Source organism: Schistocerca nitens, chromosome 4 (assembly GCF_023898315.1).
Source record: "Schistocerca nitens isolate TAMUIC-IGC-003100 chromosome 4, iqSchNite1.1, whole genome shotgun sequence".
In the NCBI taxonomy this organism is placed as follows: Eukaryota; Metazoa; Arthropoda; class Insecta; order Orthoptera; family Acrididae; genus Schistocerca; species Schistocerca nitens.
In genome coordinates, this window is record NC_064617.1 from 866,586,101 (window position 1) to 866,613,913 (window position 27,813).

Consider the following 27,813-nt stretch of genomic DNA (forward strand, 5'->3'; position numbering starts at 1 on the left):
AAAGGGCCAGTTCAGAGCTCGTCTACTGCGTGCAGTGTAATTAAATTAATTCTCTCGCCCAAAATATTTAACTTAGCCACGTCAAAATTTTATTATCAATGCTTACTTGTGTGTTGAATGCACATTTAAATTGAGAGCTTCATCGGCCATCAGTAAAAGAAGCTATGATTTATTCGGTAACCTAAAATGGTGCATTACTAGCCCAGCGACTGGTCGGGAGAGCCGATTTGATCAGGCGTTCCCTTAGCCGTCCGCAGCGCGGCTTTATATATAAGAACGCTGCGGGAGGAAGCAAGGCCCCAGTTCTCTCCAGACGCTGAATAGCACGCCATATGTGTCGGGAGTCACGTCGCGTCGGTATCATTGCTACAAACAGCCTCGGATGCCGTATTAAGTTACTCGGGATACGCGTAACCAGGAAATCATTTTCGAGTGAAGTGTTAATTCTGGGATGATTTTAATTATCTAGCTTCAGTTTGCGTATGTCGTATTTTCACGTGCCGCCGCGGGACAGACATTCTACCAATTATTTAGCGTGGCGTTTGATGAAACTAATCATCAAATTATGGCGAGCATTCATTTTAACATTTAATTCGGACATTTATAGTTGCATCAGCGCATTAGACTCTGAACTGCTCTGTTAGTTAGGTTGTGTGGATACTTTTGTTTTTCATATGTGACTTTCAGAATATACTCAACTATTTTAGAAAATCGTTTTTGATTATAAATCCCGGATAATCTCCTAATTCCTCAGAGCTATAAGCTGCAGCTATAAGCGTATTCTCAGATGAAGTGGGCACTAGGAATTCTAATTACAGGCTTCACGTTTTGCTAATCACTTTCTGGTAGCCAATATTGTAGTTAGAGAGCCAGTGTTGAGAACGGCAAACAACAGCAAAAATAATAGGAACATTTTTAAGAACAATAATTTCACCCGCCGCCGCACATATGGTTAATCGGCAGGGAAATGCAGTGTTTCAACATTCAAACAAATTTTATATAACAGCAACATATATTCCTATCCACCGCCCCACAAGCAGAAAGATGGAAGAAATAAACAGCGTCTTAGACGTATAAGAGCAGATATTTCTGATGATGACTGATAGAGCGAGAGAGAGAGAAAGGGAGAGAGAGAGAGAGAGAGAGCAGCAAAATGACTCAGAACTATGTGACTTAACAGCCGAGGTCATCAGTCCCCTAGAACTTAGAACTACTTAAACCTAACTAACCTAAAGACATCACACACATCAATGCCAGAGGCAGAATTCGAACCTGCGACCGCAGCGGTCACGCGGTTCCAGACCGAAGCGCCTAGAACCGCTCGGCCACTTCGGCCGGCAGAGAGAGCAGGAATTGGGAGGAATACAGGAGCAGATATTTCTATTGATGACTGAGAGTTTGAGAGAGAGAGAGAGAGAGCAGAAAGGTGAAAGAAATATACAGGGTGTTAGGGGTATAAGAGCAAATATATTTGATGACTGAGGACAGTGTACTGAACACTGTCACATCAGTATTTACTTCGTTTGCGGAGAGTTATTACAAGTGGTATGTTTTCAAATTGGTTATTATCTCCAGGTACACATGGCACAAGCAAGGCATTAATGCTTATTTTTCCCTGGGCAGCAGGTCAGTTATAGAAGTGTGGATGCATAGACGAAAAATGGAAAGTCTACACTGACAGGCGTAGTCCACTTCATGGCACAGTTATGACCATGCAGAAAACATTACATAGTACATTATGTGACTTTTTCCGGAAGACTGCTAGACATAGAGAGAAAACAATTAGAACAACGAAGTGGGAATATATTAAGGTACCAATTACAACAGTATCTGTACCTGTACCCCTCACACCTTGTGTCTAAGGGAAACAAACACGAAGACGATTTTACAGAAAGGGAAGACAACGAACGTACAGTTAAATGTGTAAATTTGACAACCAGACTAAACACTTGGTATCAGTTCTTGTAAGTCTTTCAGGTCTCTTTTAAATGCGTGGAGTGTGTGGTTCTCTATGACTGTCCTATTGTCTATTCCTACACGCCATAATCACATGCTGCACTATAACAATAGCCCCACTGCTTCATGAGTCTCGACCATTCACAATGAAGATAATCGAACCATGAAATATCCAGCACTAGGGTTGGCATTAGGTGCGTATTTTGATGTGGATGTTCATTCCAGCTTTCTTTCTATTTATTAATGATACTGAGAACATGTGCGTCCAAAAGATCGACCCAACATAGCTCGTGTGACTTCAGGTGTATAGTTGGTGGTTTCTGGAAACTTTTCTTAGAAATGAATTCTTTTGCGGCTCTAACTTCTAACAATTTGCACCCTTAAAACTTTTCTTCTGGAATAAACTGAATGAGACTACAGCTGTTGATGGCAGTAACTGTCTCCATGCCCTCATTCAGATGTGCATCTATCCTGGTTGTATGTGTGCTGTTTTCCCGTGATGGCGTACGTTATTCAGCTACTGAGTGAAAATGTAGCATTTTGTAGAGTATCTACATTTACTCCCCAGCTGTTCCAGGCTGTATTGTGGAATCAATTTATCCTTGAGCCAAGCTTCTTTGACAAGTTTCTGCAGTGATATTTAGATGACAGTGTCCGATCGATTGTGACAACTAGATATTTACGGACGTAATAATGGCAATCTTCGACCCCATAGAGAAACATATGTAACTTCCAACGTGACGCTTTATTATGGAGGTGGAACGCTATTTCCAAGTTTGGTTAGAGTCTCCGTTTTCAAAAGTACTGATTTAGTATGATAATGTCACTTTAGAGAGTATTTTTACAATGCTAGATATCTTTGTTCTGATGTTTTATTTCCAGGCCATTTGTATACTGGATTTTCTTGGAAGTAATAGTTGTATTGTCATGAATGAGCAAATTAAACAGGAAGGGAACCAGGACTGATCCTTGTGGTAATCCATTGTTCAAGGTTCTTCACCTGTTAGCTTCTCCACTCAGAAAATCTGTGTGTTTGCGTTTTAATCACGTTTAGTTAACGTAAAATGTTTTCGACCCTCGTATAAATCTGATGCTTGTTAATTTACCTTTAGCAGTCTGGCACTCAGAGATCATCATGAAAGAGGTGAACAACAAGAGCTTAATTTGCATAACTGGTACAAAGCGTTGGTCCAGCACGGTAAACACACCAGTAACAAACAAAAGGTATGTTTCCTCTGGATAGCAGGTAGATATTAAGAGGAAGACTTGGTGTCACCACTGACCAGCATGTGGACGCAGTGCGCGCAGAGCATGCCGATGAGGACGGTTCCAACGAAGCCGACGACGGTGCCCGCGTTCTTGAAGGCCATCGGCATCGCCAGGATCCCGGAACCGAGGCTGCCTTTCAGCAGGTGCATCAGCGAACCCAGGTCCCTGTAGCCAGTGAGCAGTTACATTAAGAACACAACTGAAAGAAACTGAAAAAAAAATGGTGAAATGTTTCGTGAAATGATTTCTTTAAAAGTAAGAAATGAAATAGATTAGAGAAATATTTGACGTGCCTCATTTTCTGTATGTGATTTCGAGCGTCATTCATACACTAATGTATGTTATTTCTTACTTTTAGATAAACGATTTCACAAAATATTTCAGCGATTTTAAATTTTTTTATTTTCTTGTTATGTTCAGAACACATGATCTTATTGACACCTCATTTTCTCACCCAGAATCTTGTGTTCTCGAAAGTCCAGAGTTTACTAATTGATTTGAAGTAAACCATTTTGACAGTTGAGTATCAAAATAATATAAGTTTTGTGCTCAAAATGGCTAGGCCATGAGGAGATGAACTTTTTTACACTTCATTTACATCAGCTATTCGGAAAACATTTCAGTTTCCCCTCAAATCATTAATTAATTTTCCTTAATGACGCTGATTACTTTGAAGCAATTAAATGTTTTTTTTTCAAAGCTAGACCTCACCAGGTTCCATTTCATACCCCATTTACTCATTTCCCACGCTTCGTTTGGCTATTTAAATTCCGACAACAAACAATCGTGTAATTCATTGGGGTCGTTGTTTCCGCTATTCTCAAAAATAATTAATGCATGTATGGAAGACAAATGAAAACAAGAAGACATTGAGATGCTGCTGTATTTAGTAAAGAGGATAATAGTGGGTGCGGCAACCACTGAGGTATTCCACTATTCTCGATACCTGGAAAGACCTTAGAAACCATCATCGTTTTCACAGTGGGCATCACAGCCATAAATGCGTTGAGTGAAGATGACATTTCTCCAGTTAGTTACACGATTTGTTTCAGCTTAAAAAGTTAGTTTGAATTTTGCACTAAAGTTAACCGTCATGGAGATAAAAATGGCAGCAAAGTGACAAGATGTGCTATAGGCTTCGCGGTTGTTTAGAAGCGTCAGTAAAAATTCCACGCTTCGTGGTAGCTTTTTCACTGTAATTGTAAGCCATCACAAGGTGTACAAGACATGGTGTCAGGTGGCCGCCATTTTTTTCTCAATGACACATAGTTTTACGGAAGCACTAGAGAACGGTTTAATAAATCGAAACTATTTATAAAAAAAGGGTAGATCGTACTAAAAGGTTGCAGCCTGAGTGGCAAAATATCGCTTCTATTCTTAAAAATTATATTGAGGAAAGAAGTGAAGGCAAATTAGAAGGGCAGCACGACTTCGAGCTGAGGCACTTGAGATCTCACAGCCAATCAGAAAAATAAGGTCTTCCGTGCTGCATGTTTGGATCAAAGGCACGCATTCGACAAGGCCCCGAGAGCAGAACCCTGAAATTCCACAGTGGCTAGGCTTTATGCAGATCCGTCAACAGCCAGTATGCATATAGGTAATATCTGAGAAAAGGAAGTTAGAGAGCTGACGCATTCATTACGACGCTTGTAGTTTGGCAAGGCTGCAGTGTCACTCCCCAGCTTTTATAATACATTATGACCTGATAATAAAGGTATACATGTAGAATTAAAGATAAAAATCGTTAGCGTCGTAAATGATCAGATGAAATTCTTTCAATTGACTGGCGGCCTCACGTTGACACACGGTCTCGTGATAGAAGATTTTTGCGAATAAAATCTCCTACACATCAGTCTGTGGGTACTAGAGTTGGGAGAGGAAGAAATGGCAGTAAATAGAGGAAAAGTAAAACACTTGATTGTAAACAAAGAGGAAGGAAGGATTGAGATCAAAATTGAAGGGAAGATGCTGGAACAAGGCTGTAAAATGAAATATATGGAACAACCCAGCCAGGCGGAACTTCTTCAACAAAGAGAGAGACATTTAAGTGGACAAAGCTGTATATACAGCTTGATTCAAAATTGTGTACCGAATATCGAAAGGAGGTCGTACTGGACAAAACTAGAAAAAAGGTCTAACAAGCATGTGTCAGGTAATGAATTCTCGATGAAGTATGGGACATTCTATCCCATGACAGCCATGTGCTTATTGACAACAAATTGCCTCACATCGTTCAGAATCACGAGCACGTGGGAACACGCCTAGTTACCCTCGCGTTTGGTCACATGCGTGGGACACACACTCGTGTACTGTGTGCGCTTCTTCGTGTGATGTGGAATACACCAAAGCGTTCAGATGTAAAATGTAACGGTTCTGAGGTCAGTTGAACTGTGAGGCCAGGCTACTGGACTTATTTCGTCAGTCTATTGATTGAAGTTCGTGTTAACTTCTGCTGTACGAGATACAGAAAATTTGGTGATCAATGTCGCTTATAAGCCACATCCGTTGTCTCACTTGTAACAGTAAGACCCTCAAATAACAGGGACAGTTACTGGCGCAGATGTTGCTGGTAAACAGCACGTGATAATATTCCTCGCAAATTATAAGGCCCCATGAGGGTGTCACACAAGTTTCTGCCAACACTCTGATACTGAGGGGAACCTGATGCCTTGTTCCCATGTTCGCCGGTAGGATTTGGATCCACAACTACATTTATAACGTGCAACCCACTGTGAAATTTATGGCAGAGGATAACCCCTTTGTCCCAGTTATTTGGGTTTCTTTCCGTTACATTCACTTACGAAGAGTAGAACAGTGATCGCCTAAACGCCATTAGGCGAGCTGTAATCACTTTAACATCGTCTTAACTATCCCTACGGGAGTGATATGTACAGGGCTTCAGTAAAAGGCCGGCCACAGAGTGCCAAACTTCACGCGTATAGCATGTGGGGGCCACTAGGCTTTGTGCGTTCCTTCTCGGAAATACCCGGAACAGCGATACAAATGGCTCTGAGCACTATGGGACTTAACATCTAAGGTCATCAGTCCCCTAGAACGTAGAACTGCTTCAACCTAACTAACCTAAAGACATCACACACATCCATGCCCGAGGGAGGATTCGAACCTGTGACCGTAGCGGTCGCGTGGTTCCAGACTGAAGCGCCTAGAACCGCTCGGCCACAACGGCCGGAAACAGCGATACATTTCATTTAGCAGTGCGGTGTGGGACTTTTCAGTCGGTAGAAATCTCTGAGTTCGCCAGAATCATGGAATCACCGCATTATAAGCTTTATGGATCACCTCCGCTTTTTGTTCGTGTTTTGAAGTAAGTTCACAGGTGCAGTGGCTGTTTTGCAGAGAAGATACGGTCTAGTGGTCTATCACCGCAAACCTTTAATACATGTTTGGCATTGCCTCAGTCTGGGGGACGATCTGAAACTTATATTATTCTCAAAAAATCAAGTTATCCAAGGTCGCTAAAAATTCTTTTTATTACTATGACCAGTTTCGGCAGATCTACACTGTCATCATCATCGGTCAGTACGGATGTGTCGAAAGCGGTCACAGTAATAAAAAGAAGTGCTAGCGATCTTTGCTAACGTGATTGTTCAAGAATAATACAGTCTTCTGTAATGAATGGGAATGACAGAAGGGCGGGATGACAGATCTCACGTCATGTAAGCGACATGTACTGCATATTTGATATGAAATGACATTAAAATACAATGCAAAAAGAATTTAAATATTTAGTTGACAACAAAAGAGCAAAGACGTACAACGATCGACAAAGGGGATTCATAGTTCTGTAAGAAGAAGCGCTTTGTGCAAAATTTGCAGCCATGGAGAACACACGATGCAATTGTTGTTACGAATAGCAAAATTTCTGAAATCGAACGCGTTATTCCATTGTCAGTTGCAACAGTTTTCAATGGAACTCAACGAGGAGTATGGGATCCTTCACATGTTACTGGAAAATACGTTGATTAAGTCAGTAGGAGCGTGGAATGACAGATCCCTTAATCGGGCAGGTAGGTTAGAAAATTTAAAAAGGGAAATGGATAGGTTAAAGTTAGATATAGTGGGAATTAGTGAAGTTCGGTGGCAGGAGGAACAAGACTTTTGGTCAGGTGAATACAGGGTTATAAATACAAAATCAAATAGGGGTAATGCAGGAGTAGGTTTAATAATGAATAAAAAAATAGGAGTGCGCGTTAGCTACTAGAAACAGCATAGTGAACGCATTATTGTGGCCAAGATAGACACAAAGCCCATGCCTACTACAGTAGTACAAGTTTATATGCCAACTAGCTCTGCAGATGATGAAGAAATAGATGAAATGTATGAGGAGATAAAAGAAATTATTCAGGTAGTGAAGGGAGACGAAAATTTAATAGTCATGGGTGACTGGAATTCGTCAGTAGGAAAAGGGAGAGAAGGAAACATAGTAGGAGAATACGGATTGGGGGGAAGAAATGAAAGAGGAAGCCACCTTGTAGAATTTTGCACAGAGCATGACTTAATCATAGCTAACACTTGGTTCAAGAATCATAAAAGAAGGTTGTATACATGGAAGAAGCCTGGAGATACTAAAAGGTATCAGATAGATTATATAATGGTAAGACAGAGATTTAGGAACCAGTTTTGAAATTGTAAGACATTTCCAGGGGCAGATGTGGATTCTGACCACAATCTATTGGTTATGAACTGCAGATTGAAACTGAAGAAACTGCAAAAAGGTGGGAATTTAAGGAGTTGGCACCTGGATAAACTGAAAGAACCAGAGGTTGTAGAGAGTTTCAGGGAGAGCATAAGGGAACAATTGAAAGGAATGGAGGAAAGAAATACAATAGAAGAAGAATGGGTAGCTCTGAGGGATGAAGTAGTGAAGGCAGCAGACGATCAAGTAGGTAAAAAGACGAGGGCTAATAGAAATCCTTGGGTAACAGAAGAAATATTGAATTTAATTGATGAAAGGAGAAAATATAAAAATGCAGTAAATGAAGCAGGCAAAAAGGAATACAAACGTCTCAAAAATGAGATCGACAGGAAGTGCAAAATGGCTAAGCAGGGTTGGCTAGAGGACAAATGTAAGGATGTAGAGGCTTGTCTCACTAGGGGTAAGATAGATACTGCCTACAGGAAAATTAAAGAGACCTTTGGAGAGAAGAGAACCACTTGTATGAATATCAAGAACTCAGATGGAAACCCAGTTCTAAGCAAAGAAGGGAAGGCAGAAAGGTGGAAGGAGTATATAGAGGGTTTATACAAGGGCGATGTGCTTGAGGACAATATTATGGAAATGGAAGAAGATGTAGATGAAGACGAAATGGGAGATAAGATACTGCGTGAAGAGTTTGACAGAGCACTGAAAGACCTGAGTCGAAACAAGGCCCCGGGAGTAGATAACATTCCATTAGAACTACTGATGGCCTTGGGAGAGCCAGTCATGACAAAACTCTACCATCTGGTGAGCAAGATGTATGAGACAGGCGAAATACCCTCAGACTTCAAGAAGAATATAATAATTCCAATCCCAAAGAAAGCAGGTGTTGACAGATGTGAAAATTACCGAACTATCAGTTTAATAAGTCACAGCTGCGAAATACTAACGCGAATTCTTTACAGACGAATGGAAAAACTGGTAGAAGCGGACCTCGGGGAAGATCAGTTTGGATTCCGTAGAATTGTTGGAACACGTGAGGCAATACTAACCTTAAGACTTATCCTAGAAGAAAGATTAAGGAAAGGCAAACCTACGTTTCTAGCATTTGTATACTTAGAGAAACCTTTTGACAATGTTAACTGGAATACTCTCTTTCAAATTCTGAAGGTGGTAGGGGTAAAATTTAGGGAGCGAAAGGCTATTTACAATTTGTACAGAAACCAGATGGCAGTTATAAGAGTCGAGGGGCATGAAAGGGAAGCAGTGGTTGGGAAAGGAGTGAGACAGGGTTGTAGCCTCTCCCCGATGTTATTCAATCTGTATATTGAGCAAGCAGTAAAGGAAGCAAAAGAAAAATTCGGAGTAGGTATTAAAATTCATGGAGAAGAAGTAAAAACTTTGAAGTTCGCCGATGACATTGTAATTCTGTCAGAGACAGCAAAGGACTTGGAAGAGCAGTTGAACGGAATGGACAGTGTCTTGAAAGGAGGATATAAGATGAACATCAAGAAAAGCAAAACGAGGATAATGGAATGTAGTCAAATTAAATCGGGTGATGCTGAGGGAATTAGATTAGGAAATGAGACACTTAAAATAGTAAAGGAGTTTTGCTATTTAGGGAGTAAAATAACTGATGATGGTCGAAGTAGAGAGGATATAAAATGTAGACTGGCAATGGCAAGGAAATCGTTTCTGAAGAAGAGAAATTTGTTAACGTCGAGTATAGACTTAAGTGTCAGGAAGTCGTTTCTGAAAGTATTTGTATGGAGTGTAGCCATGTATGGAAGTGCAACAAGGACGATAACTAGTTTGGACAAGAAGAGAATAGAAGCTTTCGAAATGTCGTGCTACAGAAGAATGCTGAAGATTAGATGGGTAGATCACATAACTAATGAGGAGGTGTTGAATAAGATTGGGGAGAAGAGAAGTTTGTGGCACAACTTGACTAGAAGAAGGGATCGGTTGGTAGGACATGTTTTGAGGCATCAAGGGATCACAAATTTAGCATTGGAGGGCACCGTGGAGGGTAAAAATCGTAGAGGGAGACCAAGAGATGAATACACTAAGAAGATTCAGAAGGATGTAGGTTGCAGTAGGTACTGGGAGATGAAGAAGCTTGCACAGGATAGAGTAGCATGGAGAGCTGCATCAAACCAGTCTCAGGACTGAAGACCACAACAACAACAACAAGTCAGTAGGCATGCCTGAAACATTTTTTCGATTTAAAATTCGCTATTGTTGAATGTATGACCGAAAAAGGAGTGCAGAAAAGAGCATTAGAACATCGGGAATAGATTGTAGACTTCGCATTTTAAGCGGACTTCACTGCACACTGTCCACAGTAAGACATTTCTGATTGGATGGGAATGGATTTTAAAAGAAAATCGCGTTGTAGAAGATACATATTCCGATAAAGGCAGCCTAGTTCCCTAAGCTCACTGGCGTTTAAAAAAACGAGAGGTTTGAAGAATTTATTGAGACCTTTAATTAATTACAGGAATAGTTTAATAACTAAGGTTTTAAGGACACAGTCAATCTTACATCTGCGCGTGTGCAGATTTAATCGATCGATACGCGTGGTAATTCCAGTTTGAATGAAAAATCTTTCTTCATTAAAACTGTAGTGAATTTCTCAAGTCTGCATAATGAAGTTGTAAAAGTGCTATATTATTTCGATCGGTATATTTGTGTGAAAATCCTTTTTGAAATTATGATAGGGTCAGGGATTTTCTCTGCCTCGTGATGACTGGGTATTGTGTGATGTCCTTAGGTTAGTTAGGTTTAAGTAATTCTAAGTTCTAGGGAACTGATGACCATAGATGTTAAGTCCCACAGTGCTCAGAGACATTTGAACCATTTTTTTGAAATTATGATACTAAATAAATCACTATTACGTGGCAACTTGAGTGCGAAAGTCTAAGAAATTATATGCGTCTGTGACTATTTGTGCCACCATTCTTTGTCATCAGGGCACCGAAAGTAATTAGATAACACGGGTTGTGGACCACTGCGGCTGCGGCGGGGACGGAGCCTCTCCGTCGTTTCTGGGTCCACGGTTAACATACAATAGAATACAATTAGATATAACTAAAAATTTGTTTCGTTTATGATCCATCTTGTTGAGAAATGTGAACAATAATACCAAGTCGTATACAGTGCGATTGCGCTCCCATTTAAATCTGCGCGTTCGATCTTTTCCCCTGAAGCTAGGCTGAGCGCTATGCACTCGTGCCCCGGCATGACCCGCGACCCGAAATATCGGTCGCCTCTGCTTTAGTATAGTCATAGATACCTCACCTAAAGTTAATTCTTGAATCTATGTAAGCAGTCTTGTACGAGGATAGAGGAAAATATCTTCAAGCGCCTGTCCATTCAATTTTTTCAGCATCTCTGTGGTGGTCTACAGTGAATCAAAGGAACCTGTGACTATTGGTGCCGCCATTCTTTGTACAACGTCAGTGTCCTCTGCTGGTCCTATTTGGTAGGAGTCCCACACACTAGGACAATACCCTAGGATGGGTCACATAAGTTTCTTGCAAACAGTCTGCAAAGGAGACTGTTTTCCTACTTTCCAATCAACGAACCAGTTACTGTCAGTGGATAATGTGATAATTTAATTTCCTGTTGTAGGAGAATCATGCCTCATCCGTAAACATTGAGTTAGTGTGTACGTTTGTAGCTTTTTCCATAGTTTTATGAACACAACAGATTTGCATGGGACTTCAGTCATGAATACTATATTCACCTTCGCTGTTTACAACAGTCTGACAACGCTGGGGTGTTTTTTCGATTCAGTGACTGTACAAATTACGTAGTTTTGAGTCGAAGAACTCGTCGAGCCATGTTCTGAGAGCATCTTCTTCCGGAAAGGTTCTTGAAGGTTATTCGATAGAGACAGGAAAAGGTGAAAATCTGAGGCGCCCAGATCAGGGAATAAGATGGGTGCGGAATGACTTCCCAAACCAATTCCTGTATAGAGTTTGTGGCCGAGCGGTTCTAGGCGCTTCTCTCTGGAACCGCGCGACCGCTACGATCGCAGGTTCGATCCTGCCTCGGGCATGGACGTGGGTGATGTCCTTAGGTTAGTTAGGTTTAAGTAGTTCTAAGTTCTAGGGGACTGATTACCTCAGATGTTAAGTCCCATAGTGCTCAGAGCCTGTATAGAGTTTTCCGTCCGTCTACCAGAATGCGGTCAGGCGTTATCGCAAAGTAGCATCTCATCATGCGGCCTTCCTAGTCACTCTTCTTGAACCGTTACTAGAAGACGCCTCCATTTTTGACAATAAACACCTTGGGGAAGCAATTCGTAGTATATGACAGCGTCGTTGATCAAGCGGATGCATAACATTATCTTCTGTGGATGCGAGCAGGTTTTTGTACAGGGAGTTTCTGCTTTGTTTGGGGTCAACCATTCCTTTCTTTACATTATGTTAGCATAAAGACACCATTTGTCGTCACCAGTAATGATACAGGATAGGAATGGTTGATGTTGTGCGCGAGCCAATTGATGACGAGCAAGCAGAGATGGACATATGGCCGCCAGCTGAATTTTGTGATTGTACACTTCTGGCCATTAAAATAGCTACACCAAGAAGAAATGCAGATGAAAAACGGGTATTCATTGGACAAATATATTATACTAGAACTGACATGTGATTACATTTTAACGCAATTTGGGTGCATACATCCTGAGAAATCAGTACCCAGAACAACCATCTCTGGCCGTAATAACGGCCTTGATACGCCTCGGCATTGAGTCAAACAGAGCTTGAATGGCGTGTACAGGTACAGCTGCCCACGCAGCTTTAACACGATATCACAGTTCATCAAGAGCAGTGACTGGCGTATTGTGACCAGCCAGTTGCTCGGCCACCATTGATCAAACGTTTTCAATTGGTGAGAGATCTGGAGAATGTGCTGGCCAGGGCAGCAGTCAAACATTTTCTGTATCCAGAAAGGCCCGTACAGGACCTGCAACATGCGGTCGTGCATTATCCTGCTGAAATGTAGGGCTTCCGAGGGATCGAATGAAGGGTAGAGCCACGGGTCGTAACACATCTGAAATGTAACGTCCACTGTTCGAAGTTCCGTCAATGCGAACAAGAGGTGACCGAGACGTGTAACCAATGGCACCCCATACCATCACGGTGGGTGATACGCCAGTATGGCGATGACGAATACACGCTTCCAATGTGCGTTCACCGCCGTGTCGCCAAACACGGATGCGAACATCATGATGCTCTAAACAGAACCTGGATTCATCCGAAAAAAAAGACGTTTTGCCTTTCGCGCACCCAGGTTCGTCGTTGAGTACACCATCTCATGCGCCCCTGTCTGTGATGCAGCGTCAAGGGTAACCGCAGCCATGGTCTCCGAGCTGATAGTCCATGCTGCTGCAACCGTCGTCGAACTGTTCGTGCAGATGGTTGTTGTCTTGCAAACGTCCCCATCTGTTGACTCAGGGATCGAGACGTGGCTGTGCGAGCCGTTACAGTCATGCGGATAAGATGCCTGTCATCCTGACTGCTAGCGATACGAGACCGTTGAGGTCCAGCACGTTCTTCCGTATTACTCTCCTGAACCCACCGATTCCATATTCTGCTAACAGTCATTTGATCTCGACCAACGCGAGCAGCAATGTCGCGATACGATAAAGCGCAATCGCGATGGGCTACAATCCGACCATTATCAAATTCGTAAACGTGATGGTACGCATTTTTCCTCCTTACACGAGGCATCACAACAACGTTTCACCAGGCAACGCCGGTCAACTGCTGTTTATGTATGAGAAATCGGTTGGAAACTTTCCTCCTGTCAGCACGTTGTAGGTGTCGCCACCGGCGTCAACCTTGTGTGAATGCTCTGAAAACCTAATCATTTGCATATCACAGCATCTTCTTCCTGTGGGTTAAATTTCGCGTCTGTAGCACGTCATGTTCGTGGTGTAGCTATTTTAATGGCCAATAGTGTAGCTTAGAGCATTCAGTACTCTTACACCCGATTTTTGAACCTTCCCCATTGCATGCCCCACAATACTGGTATGATCACAGTTTCTTTGCCAGTTATTGTATACAATGAGGTGGGTGTTTGTGGATTAATGCGTTTAAGCGATCTACAGCAATTCGGGAAGGTCTTCCTGAATGAGGAGAGTCAGTAATGTCAAAATGATTCTCTTTAAAACAAGAAAACAATTTTCTTGCCGTGCTCTGCCCAGTGGCGGTATCACCATACACAGCGCAAATGTTTGTGACTGCCTCCGCCACTGTCACCCCTCTACTGAACTCAAGCAGAAAAATAAGTGGGAAATATTCAGATTTCTCCTCTTAGGCCTCCATTTTCTAAGGTCCACAGCTCCGCTCATTCTCTTCAAATGACAAAATTCCAATATGTAAACTCAAACAGCAACACTGGACCACAAATAATAGATGACAACCGATATAGGAACCCACAGGAACTGGAATACTAACATGCACAACAAAAACGCAACGAGTTATGCACCAACGTAATAACATGTAATCTGTTAATTGATCTTAAGTTTTATGTGTTAGGTGCAGATCAAGAAATGCAGGTGGTGCGGTGGTGGCCTGCGATCTTGCACAGTCCATCATGCTAATAAAGTGACTGACAGTGCATAACTGTAAACGCAAGAGCATTGGTTAATGCCATCAGAAGCTCCGGTTCTTCGCACGCTTGTTTCACGACCGTTTTCCGCTCGTCACAGCACCGGCCTGCGAACCGTGCGAGATTAATCGCGACCCGTGATCCTTTTGGCAGATGGTCGCGTGTCTGCAAGCCACTAGGACCACCTGCTGATGTCTTTTTTTTTCACATACATTCCACGTACCTGTTGATTAACGCCGTTGGCTGAACCACAGCAGTGCACCATTTCTCGCGTGGAATATTACGACTCTATCGCATTGTTGACGTTTTGTGTGCCGTATCTGGCAATAGCATCACAGCGAGAGGACTAAGAAACACAACCAACAGGGAATGTACGATGAACATCAACAGGGGGACAGCACCCATCACCATTCTCGGAACAAGTAAAGTGGCCGACATCTCAACAAACATTTATTTCTAGACTTATATTTACATTCTTTCTAATTTACGACTGCAGTTTTTTGATAGTAACCAAGCGGAGAAAATGTCAGATCTCAGCTCATCTAATCTAATATAAATGAAACTTCACACTTTTTTAAAAACAAAATAATCTGACCGACAAACTACATTAATTGACATAGTACTACGTAACATTTTTAAAATTCTGTTCTTTTAAAGTGGTCCCTGCAGGACGTTCTAGAACAAATACGCCAAAATTCATAAAACAACCTTCTGTGTTCTGAACGTATTGGTCCTTTAGGTGTGGTTGCGCCTAACATTATTTAGTAAGTCATTGTTAGATAGAAATACCCCGTCAATCCAAATAGTTTCTAAACTGGATTAATGAAAAATAGAGAAACAGTTAGATGGTGATTTTAATGCTTTCAGTGTTCTAAATAGTCTGCTCAACTGAATGAAACGCACAGAACTTTCATGCAACCAGGTGAATCTATCAGGAAAAGTCCTTCTTTCGGATGTTCAAATCGTGCGTGACATTGACTTGAATGTCGGTCGTGTCGTCAGAGCGTTGACCTTCATGTGAATTTCTGCACTTTGTCTTCTTGCGGAAGGTGCTTATTGATAACTCCAAGCTTCTCCGCCTGTGACGATTTCTTCCAAAAACGAACTGTCTGTTTTTCAATCGTCCACTCATCGTTATTTTCTTTTTGGAGCCAGGGTGTGCAGGACAAACTTCGCACACATTCTGGAGAATAACCTAAATACTTGATTTGGAGGTGTTGATCCATCTACTTCTACATGAATACTCTGCAAACCACATTTATGTGCCTGGCAGAAGGTTCATCAAACGACCTTCACAATTCTCTATTATTCCAATCTCGTATAGCGCGCGGCAGGAACGACCACCTATATCCTTACATACGAGCTCTGATTTCCCTTATTTTATCTTGGTGATCGTTCCTACATATGTAGGTCGGCATCAACAACATATTTTCGCATTCGGACGAGAAAGCTGGTGATTGTAATTTCGTGAGAAGTTTCCGTCGCAACGAAAAGCGCCTTTCTTTTAATGATGTCCAAAATCCTGTATCATTTCTTGTAATGATGTCCAGCCGAAATCCTGTATCATTTCTGTGGCACTCTATCCCATATTTCGCGATAATACAAAACATGCTACCTTTCTTTGAACTTTTTCGATGTTCTCCGTCAGTCCTGTCTGGTAAGGATCCCACACCGCGCAGCAGTATTCTAAAAGAGGACAGACAAGCGTAGTGTAGGTCTGTTACATTTTCTAGGTGTCCTTCCAATAAAACGCAGTCTTTGGTTAGCCTTCCCCACAACATTTTCTATGTGTTCCTTCCAATTTAAGTTGTTCGTAATTGTAACATCTAGGTATTTAGTTTAATTTACGGCTTTTAGATAAGACTGATTTATCGTGTTATCGAAGTTTAACGAGTTCCTTTTAGCACTCATGTGGATGACCTTACACTTATCGTTATTCAGGGTCAACTGCAACTTTCGTACCATTCAGATATTTTTTCTAAGTCGTTTTTCTGTTTGTTTTGATCTTCTGATGATTTTATTAGTCGATAAACGACAGCGTCATGAGCAAAAAACCGAAGACGGCTGGTCAGATTGTCTTCCAAATCGTTTATATAGATAAGGAACAGCGAAGGGCATATGACACTACCTTGGGGAACACCAGAAATCACTTCTGTTTTACTCGATGACTTTCCGTCAATTACTACGAACTGTGACCTCCCTGACAGGAAATCACAAATCCAGTCACATAACTCAGACGATATTCCATAAACACGCAATTTCAGTACGAGCCGCTTCTGTGGTACAGTGTCAAAAGCCTTTCGGAAATCCAGAAATACGGAATCGATCTGAAATCCCTTGCCAATAGCACTCAATACTTCATGTGAATAAAGAGATAGTTGTGTTTCACAGGAACGATGTTTCCTAACCAATGTTGACTGTGTGTCAATAGACAGTATTCTTCGAGGTAATTCATAATGTTGGAAAACAATATATGTTCTAAATCCTGCTACATATCGACGTTAACGATATGGGCCTGTAATTGAGTGGATTACTCATACTACCTTTCTTGAATATTGGTGTGACCTGTGCAACTTTCCAGTCTTTGGGTACGGATCTTTCGTCGAGGGAACGGTTGTATATGATTGTTAAGTATGGAACTAATGCATCAGCATACTCCGAAAGGAACCTAATTGGTATACAGTCTGGACCAGAAGACTTGCTTTTTTTAAATGATTTAAGCTGCTTCACTACTCCGAAGATATTTACTTCTACGTTACTCATGTTGGCGGCTGTTCTCGATTCGAATTCTGGAATATTTAGTTCGTCTTCTTTTGTGAAGGCATTTCGGAAGACTGTTTAGTAACTCTGCTTTGGCAGCACTGCAGTTTGCAATACAGTAACATTAACACACTACGCCTGTACTTCCACTACTTAACAATGCCTACTCACAACTGATTGGTCGAATGCACATGTTTATAGTTGTTAATTCAAGTTCTCACCGTAATTACTGCGCTGATGTCACCTATACGGTAAGGAAAAAACTCAGACTCGTACTGATATACACTCTAAGACGGAAGAAAACGACACACTACGAGGGAATTACCCGCATGGGACGGAAATCGGTATATGTGATGTACACGTATAGAGAAACAAATGATTACAACTTCAGAAAAAATTGGCTGGTTTATTCAGGGGGAAGGCCCTTCACAAATTGATAAAGTCGAGAAGGCATTAGTCCACCTCTTCACCATAAGCAGCATACTTGGCGCATCGTGATAAAGTTGTCGGTTGTACTCCTGAGGGATATCGTTCCAGATTCTGTCGAATGTGTACGTTAGAGAGTCAGAATCCCGGGATGGTTGGTCCTGCCCACAATGCTCTGAACATTCTCAACTGGGGAGAGATGAGGTGACTTTACTGGCCAAGGTAGGGTTTTACAAGCACGAAAACAAGAAGTAGAAACGCTCGCCTTGTGCGGGTGGGCATTGTCTCAGTGAAATGTAAGTCCAGGATGGTTTCCCACGAAGGGCAGTAATCCGGGGAGTAGAATATCGTCGACGTACCGCTATGACGGCAGCCGAAGAAATGACGCACCAGTTCATCAGTCCAGGTTGTCGGACCATGTGGTGGGCGACAGACAGACTGGTATTCGAACGCTGTCCGCATCTCCAGACACGTCTTCTGTCCCATTCGGATTATTCCTTCGAACGTCTCTTGTAAATTTGTTATAGTTGTAACTGTTCAACGTTAAACATTACCTACGTGATAACGAAATAAGCTATGTACTATTTGTGTGGCACAGAGACGTAAAATGGGGGCTAGGCTGGTGTATACATGTCAGTGAGGTTTCCGGAGCGAAAGAAGTGCCTGCCCCTGATACGCGGCCTCCCAGCCTACTCCAGAGGACTGCGGGTGGTCGTCCTGGTAGCTGCTCGGGGACTGGGTGTTGTGTTGACTGGGTGTTACGTTCTCCTTACGTTCGTATCTTCGATAACTGACATTACGCTGTTTCAGACCACAACTGAAACATGGCGACTCAAGCCGGGGGATGGTCCATTTACTGACAGGTCACGGGCCGTATCCGGTACGTTTAAACCGTATGGGACTAACTAACGATGAAGTATGTGTATGCGGAGAAACTGGGACGCCAGAACATCTCACACTGCTGTGCAACACGCTAGCAAAAGGGAGACCTATACAGAATGATAATGACATCGCCAGAATAATACGTAATCCTGATGACTGGAACACAATGAATAACGTAGCCGATATTGTATCGAACACTCTGCACAAAGAATACAAGCGCCAAAACACATATAGAAGGAGCCGTAGACAAGCACAAACAACACACCAACCACGTGGGAGAACACAAACACGACCACAGATTCCGAAACCGAGGAAGGAACACTAAGTGAACACGACTCAGAAGGGATCAACATGTAAGGGACCAAAACCAACAATGTATGACACTGCATGCGACAACACAGTCACAAACAACACAATAATCGTAAAACAAATAAACACCGGCACCACATACTAAGACTATAGTAATAAGGTAATGTCGCTTGGGAGGAGAAGGCTCGAAGTACTTTTATTCCGAGGCTCCTGCTCCCCAATGGTATACCGAGCGAGGTGACGCAGTGGTTAGACACTGGACTCGCATTCGGGAGGACGACGGTTCAATCCCGCGTCCGGCCATCCTGATTTAGGTTTTTCGTGATTTCCCTAAATCGCTCCAGGCAAACGCCGGAATGGTCCCTTTCAAAGGGCACCGGTGAGACCGATGACCTCGCTGTCTGGTCTCCTTCCCCAAAACAACGCAACCCTAACCCCAACCCAATGGTATCCTGCATAGTGTTTAAAGTACACAGCACACAAGCAGTAATGTATTGCTCGTCTTACTGTGTGCAGACAGAAGTATATTCTTTTCTCTATTCAAAGCTTATTCTCTTCTCTATTCAAAGCTATAATCAATGAATTTCATATATCAGAAATGTATTAAGTTATTTAAGGAATAATGCATTCAAGTAGCAATGAACTATATTCTATTTCAACTAACAAGTTACAAACATAAGTGTATTTCTCACGTGAAGCTAAAATTCATGTATTCCATGTATGAAGTGCAAATCAGCATTTAATCTGTATAATCTGTGTAAACATACATTACCGCAAATCATTTCAGATGAGAATAGCTCGAGGTTGTACCGAGACCTTCTGATCTGAAATACATAGAAATAGGACACTGCTAACCAACATGCTACTTAGACTGTATTACTCATCCAAATACAGCATATAACTTCCCCACTTCCCTCTATACAGGGTGTTACAAAAAGGTACGGCCAAACTTTCAGGAAACATTCCTCACACACAAAGAAAGAAAATATGTTATGTGGACATGTGTCCGGAAACGCTTACTTTCCATGTTAGAGCTCATTTTATTACTATCAACTTAATCATGGAATGGAAACACACAGCATCAGAACGTACCAGCGTGACTTCAAACACTTTCTTACAGGAAATGTTCAAAATGTCCTCCGTTAGCGAGGATACATGCATCCACCCTCCGTCGCATGGAATCGCTGATGCGCTGATGCAGCACTGGAGAATGGCGTATTGTATCACAGCCGTCCACAATACGAGCACGAAGAGTCTGTACATTTGGTACCGGGGTTGCATAGACAAGAGCTTTCAAATGCCCCCATAAACGAAAGTCAAGAGGGCTTCAATTGGGCCTACTATCGGTGAATCGAGGAAGTACAGTACATACTGATGAAACTAAAATGAGCTCTAACATGGAAATTAAGCGTTTCCGGACACATGTCCACATAACATCTTTTCTTTATTCGTGTGTGAGGAATGTTTCCTGAAAGTTTGGCCGTACCTTTTTGTAACACCCTGTTTATTACAAATTATTCTTAACCACGTTCATACTGTTACTTTTTTTTATTTTTATTTGACATTTTCATTGTATAAATTATATTCTCATCAACTAGGTAGTAACAAATTATATGGAACCATTTTAACAATCGATAAGCGTTCAAATGCGCTGTAACCTCAGAGAAATCTTTATATATTATGTTCTTTATATAATTTAAAAAAAGCATTAACAACTGTATACCAATAAGACTGTAACAATGAGAAGTCTTTGCTATTAGATTCGGAAGCATCCGGCCCACCTTACATTTCAAGGCGGTGGGTTACTCTGTACTGTTAGGGAAATAAATAAATAAATAATGTTAACATGGCTGTGTGAGCACATCCTGAAAGCCACTAAATAAGAAAAAGGAGCCGATTAAACAACTAACAGCGCTGACTAGACTTCCTCAAGCAAACGCTACCATCTTGTTAGTGGATACACTTGCGGCAACATCAAGACGCATGTGTTTGTAATCGTTATTGTGGTCCATAAACCGCTCAAAAATGTTTGAACTAAGCTCAGGGCTTGCACAGTTCATGCTCATCCGAAAGATATGCAGCAGAAGTACAAGGAAAGCTGTTTACTGTTTGAGGGTCAGGAAATGGCTCTATTTCTTTGACCGTGAACGGGACGATGCGGCAGTGTGCACTACGAAAGTCAGTCTAATACGCTGGAAAAGGTCATGTCATCCTTACACAGTGCGCATTGTCATTTTACTGTAGTAAAGTTTGTCAGCACAGGAAGTTGGTCGCCGAATTGACTTACAACCGAGATTAACGAGATATACAGGACCTCAGCGGAGCATCGCAGTGTTAGCGTCATATGACACTGCGGGTCTTATGAGCTGCAGCGACCGTCTCCGTCGCGGAGCGGCTTGCGCCACTATTACAGACGGGTTTAATTATTCGTAACCATGTGTTTAAACGCCCACAAGCTCTCTGAACACATGGAAAAGTTAAGGCCTTTGTAGATTCCTCAGTTTTCATTGATATAATGATTTCAGCAGCTTGGTAAACTTTCTACTAATGCAAACTGTTTCCGAAATCTCATACTGCACATTTTCTGCAAGAAATAAAACCGAGAAAAAGCGTAAATTTACATTTCGAAGAGTCAACCGCCGTCCTGAGACACAAAATAGTTGAGTTATCCCCTGTAGTGGTCGCCTGCGATCATCAAAAGGTGCTGATGGCCGCTACCTATAAATGAAAGCTCGTATGGACACAAAGAAGAAAGTAAATAATCGCTGTCGTTTTCGAGACAGGCTGTAAGTACCCATTTCCAAACGATCACTTTTAACATCCAGGTGTTCGTTACGAAGAACAGAAAGAACATCCGTGTCTCCCCTCCCTCCAGCACTGGGGGGACAGCTGGAATGGAACTTGGATATAGGTTGGTTCACTTGGTTCACTTAAGCGGTAAGTGCAAGATTTGTCTGACGTCTGATGATAGTCACGGAGGAATGTGGAAGGTACCAAGTCTTTATCTCATCATAGGTATTCGGACCGCTCTTAGTGGACATTAATGTGGCGTATGTCCAGATTTCGTCTTGCTGCCAGCTCGAAATCGGCTGGGGACATTACCAATGAGGCGTCTGAATAGCTGAGACCAGAGAAGACAGTCATGATTGACGATGGTGTCTGGAGCGAAGTCGACTCATCCAAAAGGTGTTGCAGTGGGCTCAAATCGGGATTCTAGTTCGTTTCAGGAATGTTACTGTGCACAAACCATCGCTTAACAGATTCTGCTTTATGACAGGATGCTTTGTCATGCTGACACAGTCATCATCACGGATCATATCGTTCGATGTTTGGTGTTTTATTAAGCGCAATAAGGTTATTATTCCCTAACCCAGAAAAAAACGTCTACCCACTCCGCACTTCACTGCTGGCACTACACATGTCGGCAGTTAAAGTTCTCCAGGCATTCATCAAACACAAAACCTTCCATCGGGTTGTCACAGGGTATAGAGTGATGCGTCACTCCAAACCACTCGTTTGCATTCATCCAGTGTCCAGTGGCATCTTTCCTTAGACCGTCTCAAGCAACGCGTATCATTCGGAACAGAAACGTGTGGTTTATGAGGAGCTGCTCGACCGACGTACTTCATTCTTTCCAAGTCTCTATGTACATTCATTGTACAAGATGGACTCCTCGTAGCAATCTACAACTCAAGAGTAGTTTTTTCCGCTTGTTCCATGCGATTTTGTACGCCCTCCTCTGCAGTGCTCCACGATCCCCTTCCGTCTGTACCCAAGGAATGCCTGGTCTGGGTTTAGCTGTGGATTTTCTTCGCGTTTCCACTTGAAATTCGCATCACCAACGGTTCGACTTGAGCAGTTTTACACTGGAGTGCCGAAGTACCTGATACCCCTGCCTAATATCGTGTGCTCCCCTTGAGGACGCTGAAGTGCCACTACACGACGTGGCATGGAGTCGACTGAAGTAGTGTTGGAGGGAACTGACACCATGAAACCTGCAGGGCTGTCCATAAATCCGAGAGAGTATGAGGGGGTGGTGATCTGTTCTGAACAGCACATTGCAAGTCATCACAGACATGCTCAATAATGTTTATTTCTGGGGACTTTGGTGGCCAGTGGAAGTTTTTAACCTCAGAATAGTGTCACTGGAACGACTCTGCAGCAAATCTGGACGTGGGAGTGTGGCATTGTCCTGCTGGAAATGCCCAAGTCTGTCTAAATGAACAATGGACATGAGTGGATGGAGGTGGTCAGAGAGGATCGTTACGTACATGTCACCTGTCAGAGCCGTATCTAGACGTATCAGGGAGCCAATATCACTCCAACGGCACACGCCGCACACCATTACAGAGCCTCCATCAGCTTGAAATGCCCCCTGCTGACATTCAGGATCCATAGACTCACGAGGTTGTCTCCGTACCCGTACACGTCCATCCGCTCGATACAATTTGAAACGAGACTCGTCGGACCAGGCAACATGTTTCCAACCATCATTAGTCCAATGTCGGTGTTGACGGGCCCAGGCGAGGCCTAAAGATTTGTGTTCTCCAGTCATAAAGATCTCCGATATCCCAAATCGATCATGTTTCGTTGAAAGGTTCGCACGCTGACACTTGTTGATGGGGCAGCATTGAAATCTGCAGGGATATGTGGAAGGATTGCACTTCTTTCACGTTGAACAATTCTCTTCAATCGTCGTTGGTCTCGTTCTTGCAGGATCTTTTCCGGTCACAGCGATGTCGCAGATTTGATGTTTCACCCGATTCCTGATATTCACGGTACACTTGTGAAATGTTCGTACGGGAAAATCCCCGTTTCATCGCTACCTCGGAGATGCTGTGTCATTGCTCGTGCGCCAACTATAACACCACGTTCAAACTCACTTAAATCTTGATAACCTGCCATTGTAGCAGCAGTAACCGATCCAACAACATCGCCAGACACTTGTTGCCTTATATAGGCGTTTAAGACCGCAGCGCCTTATTCTGCCTCTTTACATATCTCTGTATTTGACTACTCATGCCTACTCTAGTTGACGCTATACCAGTCGGCGCTTCAGTGGGTAAAAGCTGATGGATTTGTTGCTGAAATGGCACACAGTGAGTAGTCCACATTTGAATTCACTAAGCTCTCCGGACCGAGCCGTCGTGCTGTTAGTGCTTCGCTACTTTTATACTGGCGGGTCCGCATCAAGGACATCTACTGATCAGTTCCGCATATCACAGGAGTGCCGGATGCACTTGATCACATAGCGAATATTAGAAGCGACGATTAGTTAAATTTATTTATTTTATGTTATTAATTTACTTCGAGTTCATCCACATCTACATCTACATGATTGCTCTGCAACTCACAATTAAGTGCCAGGCAGTGTTCATCGGGCCATCTTCAGGTTACTTCTCTACCGTCCGCCTTTCGAACAGCGCGCAGCAAAAAAGAACACTTATATTTTTCCGTGCGGGCCCAGCAAAAAAGAACACTTATATTTTTCCGTGCGGGCCCTGATTCTTCCATTTATAATGACAATCATTTCTACCTTTGTACGTGGACGCCAACAAACTATTTTCACACTCTGACAAGGGAACCTCCCCATCGCACCCCCCTCAGATTTAGTTATAAGTTGGCACAGTGGATAGCCCTTGAAAAACTGAACACAGATCAATCGAGAAAACAGGAAGAAGTTGTGTGGAACTATGCAAAAAATAAGCAAAATATACAAACTGAACAGTCTATGCTTAGCATAGGCAACGTCAGGGAAATTGTGCGCTCAATAGCGCCATGGTCCCGTGGTTAGCGTGAGCAGCTGCGGAGTGAGAGATCCTTGGTTCAAGTCTTCCCTCGAGTGAAAAGTTTAATTTTTTATTTTCAGACAATTATTATCTGTCTGTCCGATGAGAGGTTTTTGGCAAATGAAATACTTTGTGAAAAGATTCTATGATTTTGCGAAGCTGCACAGGTACACAGAGCAGTATTGTTTACGTGATCGTGTGTCAATTATCAAAGTTCAGGCACTCACACATAATAAAATGGTTCAAATGGCTCTGAGCACTATGGGACTTAACTGCTGAGGTCATTAGTCCCCTAGAACTTAGAACTAGTTAAACCTAATTAACCGAAGGACATCACAAACATCCATGCCCGAGGCAGGATTCGAACCTGCGACCGTAGCGGTCTTGCGGTTCCAGACTGCAGCGCCTTTAACCGCACGGCCACTTCGGCCGGCACACACACACATAATCAGTTTCGCTCTCCAAAATTCCAGGACATGTTCAGATTTGCTTGGACATATGCAGGATTTGACGGTCTACACACGGAAAAATTTGAAAACGTTAAAAACATATGTTTTGACAGAGCACAGGGAAAACTGTGCGACTGTGAAACTGTTGCATTCATTTGTTACAGTTTATGTGACAAACTCTTATGTTTTCATCACTTTTTTGGGAGTGATTATGATATCCACAAGAAAACCTAAATCGGGCCAGGTAGAAGAATCTTTTTACCCATTGGCCAAGTGTACTAGTTAGGTGGGTCGACAACATATTCCTGTCATGTGACGCACATGCCATCACCAGTGTCGTATAGAATATGTCAGACGTGTTTTCCCGTGGAGGAATCGGTTGACCTATGACCTTGCGACCAAATGTTTTCGGTTCCCATTGGAGAGGCACACGTCCTTTCGTCTACTAATCGCACGGTTTTGCGGTGCGGTCGCAAAACACAGACACTAAACCTGTTACAGTGGACAGAGACGTCAATGAACGAACGGACAGACCACAACTTTGCGAAAATAAAGAAAGGAAAATTTTTACTCGAGGGAAGACTTGAACTAAGGACCTCTCGTTCCGCAGCTGCTCACGCTAACCACGCGACCACCGCACACCTGAACTCACAGATTCCTTGATGTTGCCTATGTTGGGATGGACTGCTCAGTTTGTATATTTTGCTTATTTTTTTCATAGTTCCACACGACTCCTTCCTGTTTTCTCGATTGATCTGTGTTCAGTTTTTCAAGGCGTATCCACTGTGCCAACTTATAACTAAATCTGAAGTGGCTGCGATGGGAAGGTTCCCTTGTGAGAAGAAAATTCGTGACCGAAATTTGCCGGCCGAAGTGGCCGTGAGGTTAAAGGCGCTGCAGTCTGGAACCGCGAGACCGCTACGGTCGCAGGTTCGAATCCTGCCTCGGGCAGGGATGTTCGTGATGTCCTTAGGTTAGTTAGGTTTAACTAGTTCTATGTTCTAGGGGACTAATGACCTCAGCAGTTGAGTCCCATAGTGCTCAGAGCCATTTGAACCATTTGACTGAAATTTCGTTAGAAGATTCTACCGCAGCCCTGAATCCTAGCCGTGGCATTCTCTCCCTTATTTCGCGATAGTAAAAAACCTTCTGAATGTCCTTTGTCAATCCTGTCTGGTACGGACCCCTCACTACAATACTCCAGAAGATGGCTGACAAGTATCGTGTAAGTAGTCTTATTAGTAAACCTGTTACAGAATGAAATTTTCACTCTCCAGTGGAGTGTGCGCTGATATGAAGCTTCCTGGCAGATTAAAACTCTTTACCGAACCAATACTCGAACTCGGAACATTTGTCTTTAGTGGACAAGTGCTCTACCATCTGGGCTACCCAAGCACGATCCATGACCTGTACTCAAAGCTTTAATTCCACCGGTACCTCGTCTCCTGCCTTCCAATCTTTACAGAAGCTCTCCTGCAGACCTTGCAGAACTAGCACTCCTGGTAGAGAGCACACTCGGCTGCAGGGTGAAAATTTATTCTGAAAGCGTCCCCGGGGGTATGGTTAAATCATGTCTCCCCCCATATCCTTCCTTCCTTCCAGGAGTGCTAGTTTTGCAAGGTCTGCGGGAGATATTCTGTTAAGTTGGGAAGGTACGAGACGATGTACTGGCCGAATTAAAGCTGTGAGGACGGGTCGTGAGTTGTGCTTAGATAGCTGATATGGCAGGGCACTTGCCCGCGAAAGCCAAAGATCTGGAGTTCAAGTCGCGGTCCCGGCAGGCAGTTTTAATCTGCCAGGAAGTTTCAAATCTGTTCCATCTTCAGTTATTCGTAATTAAAATCACCAAGTTTTTGGTTGAGGTTACAGCCTTCAGTTCTGTGTGATTTATCGCGTAACCGAAATCTTGCGAATTTCTTTTGTTCTCATGTGGATGATTTCACACTTTTGATTATTTAGAGTCAACTGCCACTTTTCGCACCATGCATGTATCTTGTCTAAATCATTGTGCAATTCATTTTGAGCACCTGATGACTTTAAAAGGCGGTAAATGACAGTATCATCTGGAAACAATCGAAGAAAGCTGCTCAGATTGTATCCAAAATAGTTTATTTAGATCAGGACTAGTAGGAGGCCTGTAACGCTTCCCTGGGGAACGCCAGATATTACATCTGTTTTACTCGATGATTTTCCTTATGTTATTACGAAATGTGACCTTTATGACTGTAAAACACGAATCCCATCACACAGCTGAGATGATTCACCATAGGCGCGCAATTTGGTTAGAAGTTGCTTGTGACGAACGGTGACAAAAGCGTTCTGGAAATACACTCCTGGAAATTGAAATAAGAACACCGTGAATTCATTGTCCCAGGAAGGGGAAACTTTATTGACACATTCCTGGGGTCAGATGCATCACATGATCACACTGACAGAACCACAGGCACATAGACACAGGCAACAGAGCATGCACAATGTCGGCACTAGTACAGTGTATATCCACCTTTCGCAGCAATGCAGGCTGCTATTCTCCCATGGAGACGATCGTAGAGATGCTGGATGTAGTCCTGTGGAACGGCTTGCCATGCCATTTCCACCTGGCGCCTCAGTTGGACCAGCGTTCGTGCTGGACGAGCAGACCGCGTGAGACGACGCTTCATCCAGTCCCAAACATGCTCAATGGGGGACA

At 42.8% G+C, this 27,813-nt stretch overlaps 1 protein-coding gene across 1 annotated transcript in view; it reads right to left on the reverse strand.

Moving 5' to 3' along the window:
- LOC126253337 (proton-coupled amino acid transporter-like protein pathetic) overlaps window positions 1-27,813 on the reverse strand; it is a 154,277-nt gene that overhangs the window by 59,218 nt on the left and 67,246 nt on the right. The window contains exon 4 of the mRNA XM_049954602.1: window positions 3,240-3,390. Within this exon, the coding sequence (XP_049810559.1) occupies window positions 3,240-3,390 (151 nt within the window). The remainder of the gene's footprint in view (window positions 1-3,239; window positions 3,391-27,813) is intronic.